Genomic DNA, 20,939 nt, shown 5'->3' on the forward strand with positions numbered 1-20,939 from the left:
GCACCAGCGTTTGCCGCGCGACGCCGCTAACGCCGTTACCCACGCGAGTCCTCCGCGGCGCGTACTCTCTGTCCTCCACCTACGTCTTTATGGTCCTGCCTCGTTTTCATTGGGCGGGGGCGTCCTCCGGGGTCACGGAGAGGCGCGGCGCAGAGCGGCCCAGCGGGGGCCGCTTCCGGCCGCGGAGCGGAAGCCGGCGCCGCGTCGCTTTCCCATAAGGCCCCGCGCCGCGCGCGCTCCTTCCTCTGCCGCCGCCATGGTGGGTGTCGGCGGCGGGCGGCGGCGGATCCGCCGCCATCGGCCGCGGTGGGGCCGCGGTGGGGCCGGGGGGGACTCGGGGCGGCCCGGGGGGCCGCGGTGGGGCCGGTGCGCTGCGTGCAGACCGGGCCGGCGGCGGGCGGCGGCGGCGGCGGCGAGTGCGTGACGGTGCGGGAGGAGGTGGTGGCCCACCGGAGCCGGCCGCACCTCTACCTGCAGCGCATCCGCATCGCCAACCCCACCGAGCGGGTGGCTGCCTTCGAGGCCTCGGCGCCCTCGCTGGGGGGCCGCTTCGCCACCAGCCTGGAGAAGGTGGAGGAGCGGCAGTTCCTGCTCTCCTCCGGCCGCCTGCTTCTCCCCGGCAGCCCCAAGGCGGTGCTCATGGTGGTGGCCGCCAAGAAGCTGGTGAGCCGCGTGCAGGTGGCGCCCAAATCGCACTTTGACGAAACCATGCTCTCCGTGGTGTACACTTCGGAGCCCATCGAGGTCTCCAGGCTGGAGGAGACCTTCAGCAAACTGAGGGAGTCAGCAAAGAAGGAGATGCTGGAAGTGATGCAGATGGGGGTGGAAGATCTTTTCCAGGAGCACCAACAGACCTGGTCGGATTTGTTCATTTCAGGTAAGGAAGGTGATGCCCAGCTTCATACAGTTGCTTTGCTGGGGGAGAGCAGCGCTCAGCAACCTGGTTCCTGTGAACTCTCCAGAGGCTCCCTCTTCCTCATATGTCTCAGTAGCAAGAAGGGATGTTATGGGATAACAAAACAGCATTCCTGCTTTGGAACCTAGAGTACTTTGTAAAACTTTATGAAATGAGTGACAGTGGCAGTCCCCTAAGGTATCTGTATATGAAATAACTTTGCTGTAGTGGGAGTTTGGCTTTCAAACTCTTAAGTAATAGAGGATGCAACTAAGAAAATAAAAATAGCGGAGCTCTTGACATTTTATTTCAGTGTTTCATAGATGAAGATTTTTTTAGCTGTTACCAAGGACATCTAAGTATTGAACAAAATCATGTAGTGCACACAAATCCGAACTTATTTTCTCTGAGTTAACGTGATATTCGTGTGTTGTTCTCTGACTGCTTTTGTTGTTTTCATTTATTACAGGTATTGAAATGAGGAAGATCACAGATTTGCATACACCATCCAGCGAGACTGTTAACATGACCCTTTACTACGTGCTGTCGAGCATGCCAGCTCCTCTGCTAGATCCACTCATTAGTGGCGAGGACAGAGAAAAAATGGAAGCCAGCTTGAACTATGCGGACCACTGCTTCAGTGGCCATGCAACCATGCACGCGGAGAACCTGTGGCCAGCAAAGCTGACCAGTGTCCCCCAGATCTTGCAGCTCTCAGACTTGTGGAAGTTGACTCTCCAGAAACGGGGATGTAAGGGTCTCGTGGCAGCTGGGGTCCATGGACTCATGCAGGGAATGGTGCTTAGCTTCGGGGGTCTGCAGTTCACGGAAAACCATCTCCAGTTTCAGGCCGACCCTGATGTACTTCATAACAGCTATTCCTTACGTGGGATCCATTACAATAAGGACTTGATTAACCTGGCTGTTCTGCTGGATGCAGAAGGAAAACCCTTCTTGCATGTGTCCGTGAAATTCCAAGACAAGCCAGTTAGACTGTACGCGTGCGAGGCAGGCTGTATGAATGAGCCTGTGGAGCTGACCTCTGAGGCACGAGGCCATACCTTCCCTGTCATGGTGACACAACCCATCACACCGCTGCTTTATATATCGACAGATTTGATACACTTGCAGGACCTGAGACACACACTCCATCTAAAAGCTATTCTGGCTCATGAGGAACACATGGCCAAGCAATACCCAGGCTTACCCTTCCTGTTCTGGTTCAGCGTGGCCTCCTTAATCACGCTGTTTCACCTATTTCTGTTCAAACTCATCTACAATGAATATTGTGGGCCAGGAGCCAAGCCACTCTTCAGGAGTAAGGTATAAGGCTGCTGCTTTTGGCTGCTCTCCACTGTCATCAATCTAATTTTCTGTCAACTGTGCCTAGGGAGGTTCTCTCTCTGACTGTGAAGATTTTCAGTCTCTATTGCAATGAGTGGTCCATGTCCTCTTCTTGCAAAAAGTAGGATTAGGGCAGGGGTTGGAGTGGTAGGCCTCATACAAACATTACAGAAGATAAATCCATTGTCAGTCCTTAAACATTCAGAAGGCTGCAGTTTAGGACAGATGCAGCTTTTCTGTCCTTTTTTTTTTTTCATTCACTGGTGTAGAACTTTGCTTGTATTTAAGAGAACAGCTGCAGCCCTGATACTAGATGCCATTTCTTGTTATGTTGTAAGGGAATGCTTGTGACAGGGTTTCTCTGCTTATCTTGACTACCGTGTGGGAGATGTGCACACTTGTCTGCCTTGTTTGAATGTGATGTGTCATACAGGAACACACAAATGCAAGCCAGTGTTCTTAGGCAAGTCAAGGCACTGACTTATTGGGTCTGGGGCAAATTTTCGTAGGTACCAGGACACTGTTCAGTCCTCCATCCTACCACATTTACTGGCATCATCTTGAAAAACTGCTGAGCTAGTGTTCCTAAAATAAATACGAAATACGTAGCTGCTCTAAGAAAAAGGCTGAGTGAGTGTTTTTTTTTCCTGTGAGTTGAGGTTCAGATTTTAAGCTGTACTGCATCTTACTTCTGTATAAGGGAGTTGAAATTCTTGTTTGAATTGCCTTAGAATTAATGTCTGGGGATGGGAGAGGATATGGCAGAAGGAAGAATAATGGTAAAAGGCTAGTACAGAGTAGGTATTAGACAGTGAATTCTGCTCCTAGTACTGGTACATTCTGGTTGCATATTGATGATATGGAGTGGAAATGAAAAATTAGACTGAATTTGCTGTGTGAGCTAGCTGTATTGTTCAGAGGCAGTTCTTGTTAAACTCAGTAGAGTTAAATGTGGCTTGCCTTTTTTCCTTTTTTTTAAACAAAAATTAGGAAGCAGTTAAATGGAGGTGTCAGAAGAAAAGCTCTTCATTTAGATTGTCCTGTTTTCCCAAATTGTAATAGCAAATTAAATTTTGACTAGCTAAGGCTGGACAAAAGGTATTGGACTAAATTTGATACTCAGTATGTATGGGGAATCAAAGATGAGCTGGCAAAGGTTCTGTCAGCTCACTGGCTTTGTAAAGTTGATCACTGGAGTTCAGGCCTGATCCCAAGCTGGTCTGAATACTTCTCATCCTTTGAAAGAATGAGAGTTGAAGGTGCTTGTGGCTAGACAGACAAACCTAGGAAGAGATAGGATAGATAATGCATATCAAAGAAATCTGCAAATAAATAAACCTATGATCATGACCAAAGCATTAATGCAAAAGGAGGAAGTGGTCAGGAAGTAATTTGAATTATTGTGTGTACAGCTGTGTCCTGAAAGTCTAAATCTGTTGCATCTTTTTTTTTTTTTTTTTTTTTCCCACTGCTGTCTATTTAGTTGCCTTTGTCATCTGAGACTTGCCTCCTGCCTTTTACAAAATCACTTGTTACCCATTATTACAAGTAGCTGTCCCTGACACTATTCACTGAATTGCTGAGAAGCTTCACAGCTACAGATTAGCACCTCTTCATTCTTGACACTGCAAAAGGTCTTGCAGTATTGTTTCTTGGTCTTTACTGGACCCACTTAAAATGAAGATGGTGCAGAACTTGATTCAAGAAACAGGGATGAAGTGGAAGCCTGTTGAAGCTCAAAATTGCTGTAGCAGTAAGCAAAATTAAGGGTGTCAAAGTAACACCTTGTTTTATTAATTGAATGGGAATATCCCAGTGTCTGAGTGAACTTAACAGTCCTGCTTTCAGCCTCTATTTGCACAAGATGTCTGACAATTCTGCAGCTGAAAACAAGGGCCTTTGGAAAGCAACAATCCTTTTGTGCCTTGTTAAGAGAGGAATCTGTGACTTGGAACATGTGGTTATTCAAGAGTTTATCCCAGGAGCTTGTGTAACGGACATKTTTCTTTTTCCTGATAAGCTGTTCAGTTCCCTAAGAGTAATCCATGTGGTGAAAAATACTTGAAAATATACAGTCCTCTGATATTTTGATTCTGATTCTTTTCTAATTTCGCAGGAAAATAAAGAATGATGATTCCCTTCAGAGAGCTAACTTAACTAGAAAACTTAGTGTAACTTCCTCTCTGGTATACCTTTTTTTTAAAATAATTTATTGCTTGGGGAGTGGGGGGAGGGAAAGGATGTTAATAATTTTGCCTCCACTTCATTAACAAGTCTGTCAATTGAGCTGTAGATATCTTAAGTGATGGTAACAGGTTCTTTAGCCTTTATCATTGTACAATGCAAAATCAATTTAATTAAATTGTTTCTGGATTTACACTTGGAAATGCCAATCTGTGAGTTTCCTATTCTGAGCATATTGATACTTTGTGCATTGATTTGTTTTGGCTATTGGGGAAGACATCCTTCTTTCTAGTGATTTAAAGAGTATTTGGTTTTAAAATACCAAAGCTGTTGTTTCTAAATAAACACCTTTCAGTCTAGTCTGACTACTGAAGTGTGTGTTTTTTTTTTTTTTTTTTTTTTTTTTTTTTTTTTTTTTTTGTCTCTCATCTTCCCCCACCCCTGTCTTTGCTTTCCCTCAGTTAAAACAAGCAGAGCCTTATGTTACATCTGTGGCCAATATCAACTACAAAAGTGCCTGGACTGAAAGGAAATACCATGTGGAAAATAGTATGTAAAAGAGTCTAAGATAGGAAAAGACACTATTATCTCAGTGTATTCCAGGTGAACATGTAGCACTGTGCTTTTGCAGTATGAATCTCTAATATTTGTTTAACAGTAAACTTTGTTTAGAGTATACTTCTTTATACACATGAAAACTAGAGCTTGAGAGGATTTCTGACTTATTTTGAGGAAAGCTATAACTACTTCAGAAGCAGTGAAATAAAAACAAGTCACCAGAAGACCAGTCTTAGTTGTGATCACCCTTTCTCAATGCTGTCTTAAATGGAGATTAGGCAGCAGAAAGAGTGCGAGGCCCATTCCAAGGGAGGTGGCTTGCCTTCTGCAATAGTTTAGCAAGAGTTTGTGTGTGTGAGTGTATTTCTGGACAAATACCTCTCTAAGGTGCTTGCAGCAGTGAGAAGAGACGCAGTAACTAAGTTTCCCTTCCTGCCTCTTAAGAAGACAGCAGATGTAGACAGAGCATGCTGAAGTTATTATTAAAATACCTTAGTTTCAGTCTCACATAACTTTGCTACATGTGACCAAGCACAAGGAAATTTTCTGTTTTGAACCAGGCTACATTGTTGCTTTAGTTCTAAATTACTAAGCAAAAACAGCTTGCCTTCATTAACCCAGCCTAGACTGCTTCTAGAGCCCAACCTTGCTCAGTTTTCCCTCTGTGTTACACAGCTATATAAATACAGACTTAGCCACAGGGCTTCAGATAGTGCTTTCTCAGGAAGTGCAGACTACAGAAAGGAAAAATCCAAAGAATTTGAAGGCAGAAGGTAAAGGGCAAAATGAAAGGTAGAAACACAGGATGGCAGTAGGTCTTTACTTCCCTGTCTCTTGGTAACCTTGTAGCTTAAGCCACACAGGCAAAGCTTATGTTTTAAGAACATGCAGCAATGGATCCAAGGAACAATGAAGCAGCAGATTTAATGGCCATCGAGCAAGTAATGGCACTTTCAGTTCTGCTGAAAAGCTGGGACAGAATTTAATTTGTCCTATCCCTAATCTTGGCACCTTTTTTGTCTATCAGATTTCTTTGATATGCATTCCATTTGAAATTCAGAATGCAGCTTGCTCAAGCACTATTGTTTGGGTAAGATAATACATTCTTAAGAAGCAGACAAAACAGCAAAGCATTATATCTTTCTGCCTTCCACATGTATGCTCCAGGCATCTTTCATCCAAATCAGTATCTACTGCTGCATGGAAGCCAGGAAAAACAGAGATTTTGCTGCTTGTTAATACTGACATTAAACAACAGATTTATTTCAGCTTTTGGGGAGCCTCCAGTTTTGGCTGTAGATAGAGCAGAAAGCTGCACTTGTGGCTACAAAACTGGACATCGTGATATTTTTTTTCCATTCTAAGTTTGTCCTTTATGTATGACCTGGCTTATGGGGTAGAGATTTTTGTTTTTTAAATAATCAGTAGCAGTATTTCACTTGGGAGGTGGCTGGATGGCCTAAAATGAGAGAGGATCAAGATTCCTGTAGTGGAAGGAAGGAAGGAGGGGACACAAAGGTAAGCSTTGCCATTGACACTAAACATCCACTAACAAATTAGGGCACAGCAAAAATTTTTTTTTTGTGGCAGCTGCTCTGTAGTTGTCTATATGCCTGCTTCTTGCCCTGTTTGTCCGATTGGTAAAAATGAAGTAGCTTACACTTTTTCATTAACAGGACAYACTGCATTATTCCAAAGGTCAGCATGCTGACTTGGGATTCAAAAGGCTCATTTCCATTGCTAMAGGAACCCCATTCTCTTTCAGGGAAGTGCTACTGATCTAACAATTAAAGGTGAAGAAGTAAAATCAAATTGGGCTCACCGCACTACACCAGTGTTTCTCGATCATCATGAAYGGCTGGTTCTTCGTATTCCTTGAAACATCTTCCTCTCCAAAGTGACTGCAATTGGTTTTATTGAAGAAATACGGCACGCTAAAACACATGAAATTTGATCTACAAAAGAAGATACAGTGTTTCAGTCAGTACAAAGTGGTGGTTGCCATTCACTGACAAAATACAATGAAACAAAATAAAATAATATTTCAAATAATTACAGACTCATAGAATTATAAAATAYGATATACAATTCAAGGTTGGAAGGGACAGCCAGAGTTCTTTTAGTCTTGCTGATGTAATTCTGAATATATCAGACATTGCTACTGCTGACATGCCATCAAATGTTAAAATAATTCCTATAACATTTTTCTTCTGATAACATGGTCATGACAAACATTCAAGGCAATGGGAAAGCAAACAGCTGCTACAGACAATATGCACTTTAGCTGGAAATTTTTACGAAATTTGCAGATAGAACCTGCATTCAAGGTCCATCTAGGCTGTTCGTTTTCTAAAAGCATTTGTGCATATAAAAAATTATCCCACAGTTACACARATTTTCCATGGGTATCAGAGCAGCATTACATTTTAAGTCATATCTCCCAGTGATAAAATGATATCAACATATAAAGCAGCTTGCAAGACAGAGTCAAGCAGCATCTAGCTAATTGGCATCATGCTTGGAATCCTCTTTGCTGTGCTGGCTCTGGCAACTACAGGTATGTACCCAATTTTAGCATTAGTTCTAAAGAAAAAAAAAAGAATTTAAATGCAACTGCAACTTTACTGGGGAAATTTGACACATTCTGCAACAAGATAGAATGAGATATGGCAAAGGGGATTAATTAAAAAGTTCTCTCAAAACAGCAACTAGGTGTTAAGATTATTTTGTTCATACTAGAGGGGCTTGACTAGCACGAATGCCCTCAGCTCCAGGCAAATTCAAAGTTATTTTACTTAACTTGAACACATCGAAAAATACAGTTAATCCACATCAAATTGCTTTGCATCTGCTGGGACCTGCACCTCAGCTGACACATGAGAATTTGGTTAAGCCAACATGATTTCATCACTATATCAAATCATAGGCTAGGTCGCTACTTTGTAATGTTCTGTGCAGATAGAGTCTACATTAAAAAAATAATAAACTGTTGAAAAAATCTTTTTAGAGTTCCTACTTTTAAAATACATCCTATTTTGCATGTTTTCTAGCCCTTGGCTGTGGAGTTCCTTTCTACGCGCCTAGTGTATCTAGAGTGGTTGGAGGGGAAAATGCAAGACCATACAGCTGGCCCTGGCAGGTTAGTGGTTTCTGCTTTCCCTGGAACAATTAGCATCATGCTCCCTCAAACAGCACGGCTGAACAAAACTAGCCCTTTTATTTCATTTGAGTCATCTTGTCTGTAATGTCTTGGGTTTTGAATATTACATTCTGATCAATCCCAACATTTCATTTTTTTAAAAGATAGCTCTGAATGTCCCACCTATTGCTAATTACGAGGCTTTCTTGTTCTTGTAGTTGACTTAGGCACCACTTATCAACAAGAATCAGAGCTTCCAAGTTTCCTAACCCATATTCAAACAAGAAGACTGAATCTCAATGGAGAAAATGATGCCTACTGGAGCATGYTTCTACACAAAGTTAACAAATACATTTTTGTAGCAAATAAAATGCCTTATTTGGGATGGGGTTAGTGAAAGCTTTGGGAAAAAAAAACACTAAAACTAAACTTTTGGATGACAGGGAAAGAGGGAAGCCTTTTTGGAGGGTAGGAATTGAAAACTCTTGTTGCTTAAAAATTTCCCACTATTGTCCAAAGGCAAGTTGTGTTCTGGGTGCAGGGAGAAAAGTGCAACAATGAAAAATCAAAAAACAAAAATCTGAGCCTTATGTGCTGTGTTGATCCTAGGCCTCCCTCCAATACAGCTCRAGTGGCAAATGGTACCATACCTGTGGAGGAACCCTCATTGCAAGCAACTGGGTGATGACAGCTGCACATTGCATTAGGTAAATCATTGAGTTAAAGTATCAGAAAGAAGTGCATGACCAAAGATACATGAAGAAAAAATGTATTAATGCCAGTTTTTCCTTTCCCAAATAAGAGCACCAAGGCTCACATCCTATATCTTTTGATTCCAACTTTGAGGTCACAAGAAAGAGGATATGTCTTTCCCTTTTCTTAAAGGTAGAGGTAAAGGTAAAGCTCAATGTCCTGAATTACATATACCTAATTTTCTTTAAATAACTACAAAATCATTACATTTTCAAGTTGCTATTAAAATTCAGCTGTGTTGCCTGTCTCTGTAGTACATTTGAGAGTGAGATCCAAAGACAACTACTCAGTCCATTCCCTGAAGAAATAATCATCACAAGTGTTTTGACTTTACCAGTCCTTTTCAGTAACCCTTTCATATTCTTATACTGTGGGAAAGTATAATAAGGAAATGATCAGGTACAGCTACACCCCTTCATCATTAAAAATGTTTCCATAGCAGGAACCTCTTTTCAGTTTAGTCGCATATGTCCTTGGATATGTTCATACAGTTCTTGGCATCACTAGGTTGTAGAAAAGATTATCACATGAAATAACAAGAACTGGCTGCATGTTACTATTATAAATGCTGGATATTACATTTATCWCACAGTTATTTATCAATGAAGATGCTTGGGAGCAAATACTAATGTGTTGTAAAAAAGGTACTTCAAATTGTTTATTTGCTTAAAGAATAACAGTTATATGCTTTAAAGATTGGAGGCATCCTCAGTTTGGTAGTGAGCCCTTAAGCGGGAATGGACAGGATTGCTTGGAGATGAAAGGTTCTGAAATCCAATACACAATGCTTTGTCCTCAGACATTGGCAAAGCTCTGGACAGATCACATGTGTGACTTCAGACTACAGTCTTAAGGGTGTTCTTGCTGAATACCTCAGGTGGTAAAGATACAGATGGCTTTGCAGTAAGCTAGTAGCTGCATAACTGAGTGGTAATCCTTAGTCCTTTTCTTTCCCAGCTCTTCTAGAACATATCGAGTATTTCTTGGAAAGTATAACCTAGAAGTTGAAGAAGAAGGATCAATTGCAGTGGAGCCAGAAAAAATCATTGTTCATGAGAAGTGGAATCCAAATAATGTTGCAAAAGGGTAAGTTGGTGGCAAGTATTTTTTTCATATAATAGATGCAGGGCCAAAATCAAACTGCCTGAATGCAGCCCTCGAATGGCGGCAGTTAAACGTTTGGAGCCTCTTGTTATAGCTTAGGCTTATGGTGGTACTTCTAAATGAAACAGATGAGAGTTGAGTCTGCAGTCTGCACCTTTCTCCCTCAAGGGAGGACAGGGAAATTTCAGTACTAATTRTTTCATTAATTGCATTTTCAGCTCTAGTTTTGCATGTTGCGAAGTTGTTGTCCTATGCAATACTCTCTCTTGTACAGTGGAAATGGATGAATTGATCAAACAATTGATATAATGTTCTTTGAAGCCCTCATAAGAATGGCRTGAATGTAAAGTATTATTGATAATTGGTATTATCTTTGTTGCTGAAGGATTGCTATGCCCTGCTGCAGGCTGAGCACATTAGCAAAGAAATCATCTCAGTTTCCAGCTGCCTGGAGCCAGTGTCCTCACACTGGCTTATTTCTGGTGAACAGAATCTGTGAAAGGTCATTTCCAGAATGCTGCCAGCAGAAAAGTGAACAGCTCTGTAGGAAAGAGCTGAGTAATAATGAAGAAACTTCCTTTTMCCAGAATAGTTGTCAGTGCAGAAACCTGTAGCTCCAGAAGCTGCTATGCAATTATAGCCCGTGCCTATACTTCGTGAAGCTGCAGTGCTTCACAATGGAGTTAAAGATACCAGTGCACAGACCCCCCCTACTGCTTTGAGGGTGCAAGAATCTTTGCTACCCATGCACTGGTCTCCTTGCTCCCTTGCATCTCTTCTGAATAGGCCAAGTGCTGTGCAACTGCTAAATTTTCATGCTTGTATGTCTTAATCTTTTTTTTTTTTTTTTTTTTTTTTTGCCTTCCTCTCTCTCTCTTCATTTCCCTTCCCCACTCTCATATGTGTGCATATGACCACAGGTATGACATTGCTTTGATCAAACTTGCTGAACATGTCGCCTTAAGCCACCAAATTGAGTTGGCCTGTCTCCCTGCTCCACAAAGCATCCTAGCATCCAACACTCCCTGCTATGTGACAGGATGGGGAAGGCTGAAGAGTAAGTATTTGGCAGCTACAGAACTGTAAAACAAAATATTTCAGTACTGGCTTCTGCTGTTATTAGAAAAAAGCTGTTGTTGGTGGTCAAGGTTCCTTCAACCCCAATGTAGTGAGGTAGTTGATCAGACCCTCATTTCACTCGCACAKTATGTTTTTTCCCTCCCTTTCCTTGGAGTATGTTTTGCTTGTAGTGGGGCTAGTAATGCACTAGAGGGCCCTCTATTAGGCTTTTAGAAGCTATTGTAACAAAAACGTTAAGGGTGTGCAGGCTGAGTTTGCTAATGCTAGCACATCCTGCTGAAGAACTGAAAAGACTAAAGGAAATAGATGCAAAGTGAAGAAAATCTCAGAGAGTTTAGCAGTGTCAACTCTGCTCAAGAGGCAATTCCTAGAGTGCWAAGTAAATCGCAAAGTTCTGAACAAAGAGCAGCCATTTATTTCTCTAACAAAGAGAGATTTTTAAATRGAATGAGAATTATTAGTAAGTTAAGGCCTTCTTTGACGTAAGAATGCAGAAAAGGAATGGATTATGCAGCCTCTCCTTTAATACAGCCTCTATGGAGACTCCTACCTGGAGGAATAGTACCCAAATCCTCGGAGAGGCTTAATAATGCAGTTTTGTTCTTTCTTCAGTGCCGGCTAGTACCATGACTCCTTTGTTTCTATTCCCTTGCAGCAAATGGAGCTCTTCCAGACGTCCTGCAGCAAGGCCTTTTGCTGGTGGTGGATTATGCAACTTGTTCCAAGTTTGGCTGGTGGGGGAGCACGGTGAAAACCAACATGGTTTGTGCTGGTGGGGATGGCATCACCTCCAGTTGCAATGTGAGTCTGGAGAACACTGCTTGTAGGGTCTGGTTTCAGGCACAAACAGGCTTGATTAGAAGGAAGCCTAAAAAAATGAGGAAGCATTATTGACACTATGATTGCCACTAACTGTGTTCCCACTTCCTCCCAGGGGGACTCGGGTGGCCCACTGAATTGCCAAGGTGATGATGGCAGGTGGGAAGTGCACGGCATCGTAAGCTTTGGCTCTGCTCTGGGCTGCAATTTTTATCACAAGCCTTCTGTCTTCACTCGGGTCTCTGATTTCAATAGCTGGATAGAGCAGGTAAGGTTCTAGTTATTGCTATTCAGACAATACAGACACATAGCTTTTTCTAAGGTCATTATCAGAAACTGTGGCGGGGGAGGAGGGGTGGTAAAGACGTTTAAAGGTTTGTCTATTTGAGGAAAAGTGCCTAAAAAACTATTCCACAGTTATCTTTGGTTATATCACTTCAAGTAACCTCTCTGTATGCAGCACAAAAGCAGTCCCTATAGCAAAAAATATCTTCTTCTTAAATAGTTAACCTAATTATTTCCATCTGAATCTTTAAGAACAAATCCTGCCTTTATAGTAAAGTTATATTTAAAGGCATTAAACATTTTGTTGGTATGACTTGAATAATCACTTTGGAAGTCATATTAGCAAATAATTGATGCTACCGACTTGAGCAGCACGCATTGCCTTCATTGTTTATACAATTGTGTCCTCGAAGGCAATGCGTGTTGCTCAAGTCGGTAGCATCAATTATTTGCTAATATAATAYAATCCTAACCCTAAGGAGTGACTGAGAAGCAAAGCTCTTGTTTCAGTTATTTAAATGCTGCTTCTTGGATATAACATATGCTATTCACAAATTCTTGGGTCTTCTGATCTGATTTGTGTCTTATTGTACATTTTTGTAGGTTATAGGCAGCAATTAATGCAAAGAGAACTGGATGATAGATGAGAACAGTGCCAAGAAGGAAAGCAGCCTGAATAAGTCATAATCAGGACACCTTTAATCACAAAGAACTGGGAAATTATGCATTTACCAACAACAATATTGTATTTAATCATACTGCAGTAAACACTGTTTTTGGCAAAACGAAAGAAAAATGTGTGTCCCTGCCAATTTTTCTTGTGCATTGTCAAAATCGGAGCCCTGATTTAGTGATGATGCTGGAGTCCTTTTATAACCTTTCCCTGTGTTGGGCTGGAGCTTGATACTCTCACCTGGGGGAAGATGTGAGCCCTGCTGTGAAGAGGATGTGCAGTGGAGGAAGAGTCGGAGAGCTGCGGCAACAATTTTGGCGGGGGGGAGCTGAGAAAATGAGGCAGTGATGGGGCTGGCGAAAGAGGGGGGCGGGCGGCGGTCAGGAGCCATGGGCCGGTGAGCAGGACCTCACGGCTGGCGAGCGGTCCCCACCGGGGCACGCAGCAGCGATGCCTGGCAGAAAGACGGCGCGGGCCCCAGCAGGTGAGCGCAGGTGAGTGCAGAAGCGCTGCAAAATGCCCACTTCTACAGAGAGGTTGTTAATGCTGTGACCTTGGGGGTTAGAAACCGGGAGAGTAAAACCAAGCAGTGACTGCTGGCAGCTGCCCTGGCAGTGAGGGGCTCCCGTTGCATTGCTGCAGACCTACCTGCTTTATACTCACTTTGCTCATTTTTAAGTAATTCAGATCCCAGGCAAAGACCTCTGAATTGTTGCTGTCACCCAACACACAGATGCACATGCCAATTTTTTTAAAAAGAACAAGCAGAATCACCACTGTTTAGCCTAGCACTAAATAAAAGCCTCTATTTATTTCATTGTGATATAAAACAGGCAGTGTAAAATCAAGGTGGACTTTTGTTGTGTTTTTGTTCTACCTCTTGACACATATTTAGACAGATTCAAAACTAAAATAATTGATTAAAAAAGGAGAACAAGTGATGCAAAGGTAAACAGTAGATGGAGGAAGAAAAATATTGGAAGTCATTCTGAGAACAAAAACCCATGTGGGTTTGGGGATGATTTTTTCTAGGTTTGCAGTTTTTTTGATTCAGATATTTTGTCTTTGTTCCCTTTGGATTAAGCTGGTAAATACATTACATAAATTATATAAGTATGTACATGGGTACTTACTGTCTTCAGAGACTCTACTTTTATTTCTTTTCTTTTACTTTTCAACTGCTGAATGCCCTTCTGCTGCAAAGAGCACAGCAGGAATTTGTTTTGCCTAATATCAGCCTCTGCTGAGAAATAGCAGATTCTTTTGTTTTTTATTTCTCTTCTTATAAATCCAATTTCATCTATCCAAAATATAGGTTCTTTATCAGTAGAAATAAAGATTGCTTATGGAGAACAGATTTACCCAGGATTGCTCTGTTTCAGCATAACTTCCTGAGTTATTTTTGTGAGCATCATTACAGTAAGATTGCAAATGATGATTAATAGTTCTGAAAGGCAAAATTATTAGAGGTTATTCTGCTATATAGTGCACAGATGCCAACTATGAGCAGCATGAAAGAGAAGGACAGGAAATGTAACCATGCAGCTCAAACCATAAAAACTGGATACATACATGCTTCTGTAACAACTGTAACAAAACTGAAATTTGATTCATTTTCCTTCTGAAATATTTAGACAGTACTGTGGAAATGTCCAAGCTTATTTGAACATATCAGCACAAATTATTCATCATCTGCAAATTTCTATTAAGAACAAATTTTAAAATTTTTGGTAGTTGCTTTGATTAATAAGTTCAGTCATTTCAGTTCCTGATCATTGAAATCAGTAATCATCTTTTCATGGGCTTCCTTGAGATTTGGATACAAGTACCAGAAAGAATAAAACCTGCAACAAACGATTTTATCTGTCTTAGTACTCACAGGAAAACAGTACATTTTCATTTGAGTGTTTTTGCAGCTCTGAGTGTGTCATGGAAACAATCTCCATGTCATCTTTTCTTTTAAAATAAAAATCTCAGTGGATCAAAATACAATAAAAGACATCTTTCAATAGTATTCAAATAATGTATGATCACTGTGCTTTGTTTTAAAATGCAGACAAATTGTTAAATATCAATACTAGCTCCAGTTAAATTTTCAGGACCTGCAAGAAATGTCTCAGTGATCAGACCCTTTTTTTTCTGTTTCAGACGTTCTCCCCTCTCCAATGCTGGTGGTAGCAAAATAGTCCAAAGGATTTTGACAGCATGTATGGTCTCCCTCTGTAGTCTCCTTKGGGCCTTTTCTTTTGATTTAAGCAACAGCTTGGAAATATGGAGAAACACAGGAAAGGCCCTCCAGGAACTTGGCTCCTGTGAAAACATTTGGGCTGTTCGCCTCATCTATCTRCTGCAGGAAGAAAGACAAAGATGGCTAATCCCAGCAGCAGATAAGAGGAATCGATCATTTCATGCTCAGCTTTTGGAGAATTTATATTCCCTCTGCAATGAAAGTGAAGCAGAACTGTACTGTGAGAACTGCCAGTGCAAGAAGGAGAACATTTCCATCTGTAGATTTTATATCATTGACATGAAACGAAGAATAAATAGCATGTGGGATACGGAGGCCAGCCAGGTGCTATCCAGAGTGATCTCTGAACTGCTGGAGCTTTTTACCAGTCTCCATGAAGACCTGAAAGCTATGAGACACAATCCTGACTGGGCAGACATAGTAGCTTTTAAACTCATTCTTCGAATAAGAGAAGCCATGCTTAGAGCTYGTTTAATGCCAGCGTCTACAAGTTTTCAAGCAGCCTTGCATCCACTTTTCAGCATTCTGAACTATGCGATCCTCTCGTCAGAGAATGTACAGAAATGCTGGATGGAAAATGTCAATTCGTCACTTGATTTTACTCAATATGAAGGAATCTCTTTTCTCATCCCATTCTTGGGCCCAGCTGAATTAGTCTCCATTAAAGCCTTGGTAAAGGAACTTTATTATGTACAGAGCTGCCTACTGCAGAATGGACAGGAAAAGTTCAGCAAGAAAGCTAAAGAAATCCTGTCCACAGTGAGCCTTAAGATCAGTCTGTTAGTGATAGCCTGCCTCATTTACCCTATAATCCTAATGTCCTTCAAGCAAATGACAGACTGGATACTTAATTATACCAGAAACCTCAAGGAAAGGACGGAAGACTTGAAAAGGGAGAGGCAGCTAGCTGAGGACCTCTTACACCAGATGTTGCCAAAATCTGTGGCCAAGCAGCTAAGGAAATGCCAAAAAGTTGAGGCAGAAAACTAYGATCAGGTAAATCTAGAGACTATAGGTGAGCAAATGGAAAACACACTGTCACTAAGGATAGAAAAGAATTCCTTTAAAAGAACATCTTTCTTATCTCCAGTTTGAGGAATCTGGTTTTGCACCCACAGCTGATTCTGGATGGAAATTCTAATATTCATAACATGTTTTGAAAACAGCTGTGTAATGTGCCAGGAAGCACTTAGATAATTAGGCTGATCAGMAGGGAAGAAGAGCTGAGATTTCCAGAGGACTAGCTTTAAATATCAAAGATCCTAAACTGGCAGGTTGTGTTACCTGCATTTAACAGCCTACTCATGAGAACCAGCCAGCATCACTGTTTACTAAGTATATGGGAGCAAGAACTGAGTTTCCTCTTTGTGAAATAGGAAGAATCACGAGGCGAAGTAGCCCAAATCCTGTCTCTACTCATCAGAATAATTCCATAAACATAATAGAGAAAGGAGCATGCGTCTTTTCAAGGATGAGAGGGGGAAACGATCTAATAGCCTTAAAAACATTAAAGTAACAAAGCCTTAAAAAAAAAAAAAAAAAAAGGAAATGTTTGTAAAATCCATAAAAATAAGGCCAGGGCCAGGGTCTGGTCAGGCATCCACTTACGTGCAGCTCTGCCTTTTAGCATGCATGCTGCTGCAAACGCTCAATTTAGTAGCTGCACAAACAGTATGAATAACATAATGAATTCCCAGGGCCATGTCCATGAGCTGTAATAATTTCTTAGCTATGCTATACCCACATAACAACTTCATTCAGTCTCCCTAGATTAGTTTCTTCCCCAGTTTTTGCTACTTTTCTTTGAGCTTCCTCCATTTTGTGAAAAGTAGTTCTGTGACGGTTTCTTCCACCTCCTTCAGCCCAAGGTTCTTGGGCAAAGCTAGCAAATAGCACATATGTTTTATGTGCAGTAAACTCTGCTAAAAAAATCCTCATGTTACAGTAATTGCAGTTCTCTTCATTCTTTCCCCTGGATACTCCACTACTTTCAGCTGTGAAACACAATGATAAATATTTGCATTTAATTTGTAGGTGTCATTATCAAAATAGCACACTGTAATTGCACAATTAATTCTAATTAACAATAGTCATGCCGTGGAAAGTAGCTAAGCCAAAATAGAGAAAAGATGGCTTTTCTGGATTAATTGATATTACCAATAAAGAATAAAGCAACAATTTTAGTTTAAGCAGCTGACACAGTTCAGGAGAAACACATATCACACATATTTTTGCCAACAGTTGTAACACACATTTTCCTTCCTCAATTTAGTTATTCTTGTTTCTACTATTCTTTGTTTTATGCACTTGATTTTAAAATATGTAAATTACTTGATCATAAGAAAGAAGAACATCATAAGTAGAGAAACCCTTTCCAGTTAGTATTTCCTAATTCAACATGAAAAGAACCAACAATTGAACTTTTATTTCTCAGTCTGTTTAGAAACCTACGTTTAATCTCCACCACAGCTTGAAAAAGAAAATTCAGGCCCTAGTTCTGTAAGAAGCCTGGTGATTATAGCTCTCAAGGTTCGGARTATTTGACTTTCAATCTCCCATCTAATGCAAGGTATTCAGAGATGCAGATGCTAAACTATGGAAATATCTAAAATATTGCTAAAATATGGAAATAAATAATATTTTATCCATCAGAGTAACAGAGAACAACTCAAAGACACACCTTGCTAATTTAGGAAGGTATCTGTTCAGTTCTGCAAAACCGGTTCTACATGGAGCCTGTGCCTTGTGCTGTTCTGGTCAGAGTTTTACAAATCCCCAAACTCTTCAAAGGCTCTGCCAGTGTTGTTTAAAGACCTTAGCTTTACACCTTCCTTTTGCCTTTGACAAGTGACTATCTTTTTCTCAGACATCGTGGGGTTCACAAGCATTGCTGCCTCCTGTACCCCCATGCAAGTTGTTGAGATGCTCAACAACCTCTATGTCTGCTTTGACAGCAGGATCGAGTCTTATGATGTGTATAAGGTGAGTAAAAATCTTCAGGCAAGGAATCTGGAAATAGCTGGAATCTTACTTTGTTCCCTGGTGATTATTAAATACTGGTTGCTGGCCAGAAATGATGAAATCCTAGACCTCCATCGCTAAGGGACTACTTTGCAGGTCGACAAGTGGYAGACAAATGAGATGTTTTATTCTGATCTCCTTTGGAATGAAAAGCTTCATGCCTACCACTCAGTGATACATGTCCATTCCCATCAGGTGGAGACCATTGGCGACGCATACATGGTAGTGAGTGGCCTACCAGAGAAGAATGGCACAAAACACGCTGATGAGATTGCCAAAATGTCTTTAGATCTGGTGGCAGCAGTTCGGCAGGTTGTGATACCTCATATGCCAGTGGGCAGACTGCAGCTGAGGGCTGGGATACACACAGGTATGTAGGCAGAGGCATGAGAAAAAATATGACACGGTCTAGATGTGTGAGGAGAAAAGACCTCTGCTTTACTGTACCCTGCAGAACTCTGAAATGAGCATTGCTCTGGGTTCTAGCAGTAAAAGTGGAGGAGAAATGACTTTTGCTTTCATCAGCATGGAAAGAGCTGTGAAATAATTCATTATTGGCAAAGTGCATCTTCCTCGATAACAGCAACAGGTAACCACAGCTAAACAAGTTGTAAATCACACTGTGCAACCAACTACTAAATGCACTGAGTATTCCCAATTCCAACTGCTCTCTCAGGATCCAGAAGGCATCTCCCAGCATTTCTGCCACTTGTTTACTTTTTAGGGTCTCTGTGTCTTGCGTTCTTTCAGGACCCTGTGTAGCTGGAGTTGTTGGGTACAAAAGGCCTCGGTATTGTCTTTTCGGGGACACTGTGAACACAGCCTCCCGCATGGAGTCTACCAGTTTGCGTAAGTGACTCAGCACAAGCTGTGTCTGTTCCTTATGTGCCAGTCAGTCTCACACCTGCACTCTATGTCTCCTAGATATTACAGTGAAAAGAAAACAGCGAATATTTCCTCAAATTGGCATGGCCAAGGGTGAAATCGGGTTTGTACAGGAGAAGGAACATTTTCTGTGGCACCTCCCAGGCTATCCTATCACTGATCTAAAGAACCAGCACATGCACGACCTGCAGTCACCACTGTCCCTGTACATACACTCAAATAAGCAAGAGTAACTCATCTATTCACATGGAGCAAATAAAGTCATATCTACTGTGATATTTCTGGAAAGTGACTAGAGATAAGAAAAGAAAGAGAGTGACATGAGCTAAATAGCACTAGGCAAGCTGAGCTTGATTTTAAGGCCTTAAACACAAAGGCACCAGGTAAAAATGCCGTGGCTATACAGAARAGGACAGTGCACATTTTTATTGGTCCAATCTTAATATATAATATATATATTTTTATATATATATAATTTATATATAATATATAATACATATTTTATATGTGCTCTCTGGGAATGGGAGAGTTATTCAGTTCTAATCCTCTCTTCTGAATCCTAGCACAGAAGATCCACATCAGTTCTGCTACATATGATGCCCTTCTAACAGATGATGCTTACAAAATTGAACTGAGAGGAGAAATTGAAGTCAAGGTAACTGTTTTTTTGTAACTTTGCAACAGTAAAGGATGAGATAGGAAACATGAAACTGTGAGCCTTCCCTTCTACCAGTTCTGTCACCTCAAGTAGGGTGATCTTTTAATCTTTAATTAGAGGATTTATTAAAGACTAAAGCTTGGAAATCACTGAATAGAATATCACTCAGAAGAATATATAGCTTCCAGAAAAGAATGCTTTTGAGTGAGTGGCCAATGCACTTGACTCTTCCCTATGGATTTAGCCATCACTTTTCTGTGCATTATAAGGTGGCTTTTAACTGGGGCCGCAAGGTTCCCCTGCTAATTCAATTGGAAGCGGCTATTCRTTACTCCTCCTAATCAATCCAGAAGTGTTACTACACACTTCGAATTGCAGCTGCTACATCTGCCCCTGCACAGAATCACATAAAYAGGAGAAAAAGCATTAGGATTCAGTTATGTTAAGTTTCAGTTATAAAGATACATAGATGTAAAGCTGATATTAAACCCTGAGCAATACTACCAGTGACCTGCAAGTCCTTTCCTAAATTGGAGGAATTATTATCACCTAAGATGCATATAAATTATGATTCTTTCCCCAGGCAGAACCTGCCTCCCATGAGAGAGGGAGAGATAAGTGCAATATAAGCAGTAGCCTTAACCATGGTATTTCTCTGCTCTGCTTCACATCCTGTGAAAATAGCCCTTTTCTGCTCTATCCTTATTCTTGCCCAGGGCAAAGGGAAAATGAAAACCTACTGGCTTCTTGGAAAMAAGAACTACAGTGTCCAAAATGACAGCCTAGTGTGTCACTGGAATCCAACTATCTCCAAGAAAAAGAAGATGGAAAGTAGCCAGGGATCTAGTCAACAAGGAGGTGAACTAAGCAGGGTGAGACTTCCTAGATAATGAATCATTCATTAATGGCTGAGATATGTAGAATTTGGATCTTTGTCCTGTAAGCAGAGTGCTCTGCTATGTACAGACGCAAGCTCTAACGTGTCTTCCTCTCTGACAGCTTAGTACAGGCACCATGGGAGCAACGCTGATCGAGCAGAGCCCTGTAGTGTCCTGGAATGAGCTGGGTGCTGACAGTCACACTCGAGGGAGCTCCAGACCAGCCTGGACCCCTGAGAGTACTACCCACAGCATGAGCCAAGAGCAGAGGAATGGCTTTCTTCARAGCCCCCACCAGAGCCTCCAGGAGAATCTCAGTTCATTGAGCGTTCCTTCTTTGGGAAAAGGGGGCAATAGTACCAGTTTAGAACACAGGGCACAGCTCAGAGACCCTGATAACGAAGCAACGGCAAAA

The 20,939-nt window shown here is 41.4% G+C and overlaps 2 protein-coding genes across 2 annotated transcripts in view; both read left to right on the forward strand.

The window, feature by feature from the left end:
* Positions 1–4,782, forward strand: part of KIAA2013 (KIAA2013 ortholog) — a 6,669-nt gene extending 1,887 nt beyond the window's left edge. The window contains exons 3-4 of the mRNA XM_085309226.1: positions 49–877; positions 1,365–4,782. Of these exons, the coding sequence (XP_085165352.1) occupies positions 49–877; positions 1,365–2,224 (1,689 nt within the window). The 3' untranslated portion in view covers positions 2,225–4,782. The remainder of the gene's footprint in view (positions 1–48; positions 878–1,364) is intronic.
* A 2,706-nt stretch (positions 4,783–7,488) lies between these two features.
* Positions 7,489–13,043, forward strand: LOC146593474 (chymotrypsin-like elastase family member 2A). Its single transcript, XM_085309184.1, has 8 exons — positions 7,489–7,538; positions 8,032–8,120; positions 8,730–8,827; positions 9,831–9,959; positions 10,898–11,034; positions 11,713–11,858; positions 11,992–12,144; positions 12,765–13,043. Exons 1-8 carry the CDS (start codon positions 7,496–7,498, stop codon positions 12,780–12,782), a joined length of 813 nt encoding a protein of 270 aa, XP_085165310.1. The 5' UTR covers positions 7,489–7,495; the 3' UTR covers positions 12,783–13,043.
* The last annotated feature ends 7,896 nt before the right edge of the window (positions 13,044–20,939 follow it).

Source organism: Rhea americana, unplaced genomic scaffold, assembly GCF_003343005.1.
Source record: "Rhea americana isolate MKP2758 unplaced genomic scaffold, rheAme1 scaffold_293, whole genome shotgun sequence".
Taxonomy (NCBI): Eukaryota; Metazoa; Chordata; class Aves; order Rheiformes; family Rheidae; genus Rhea; species Rhea americana.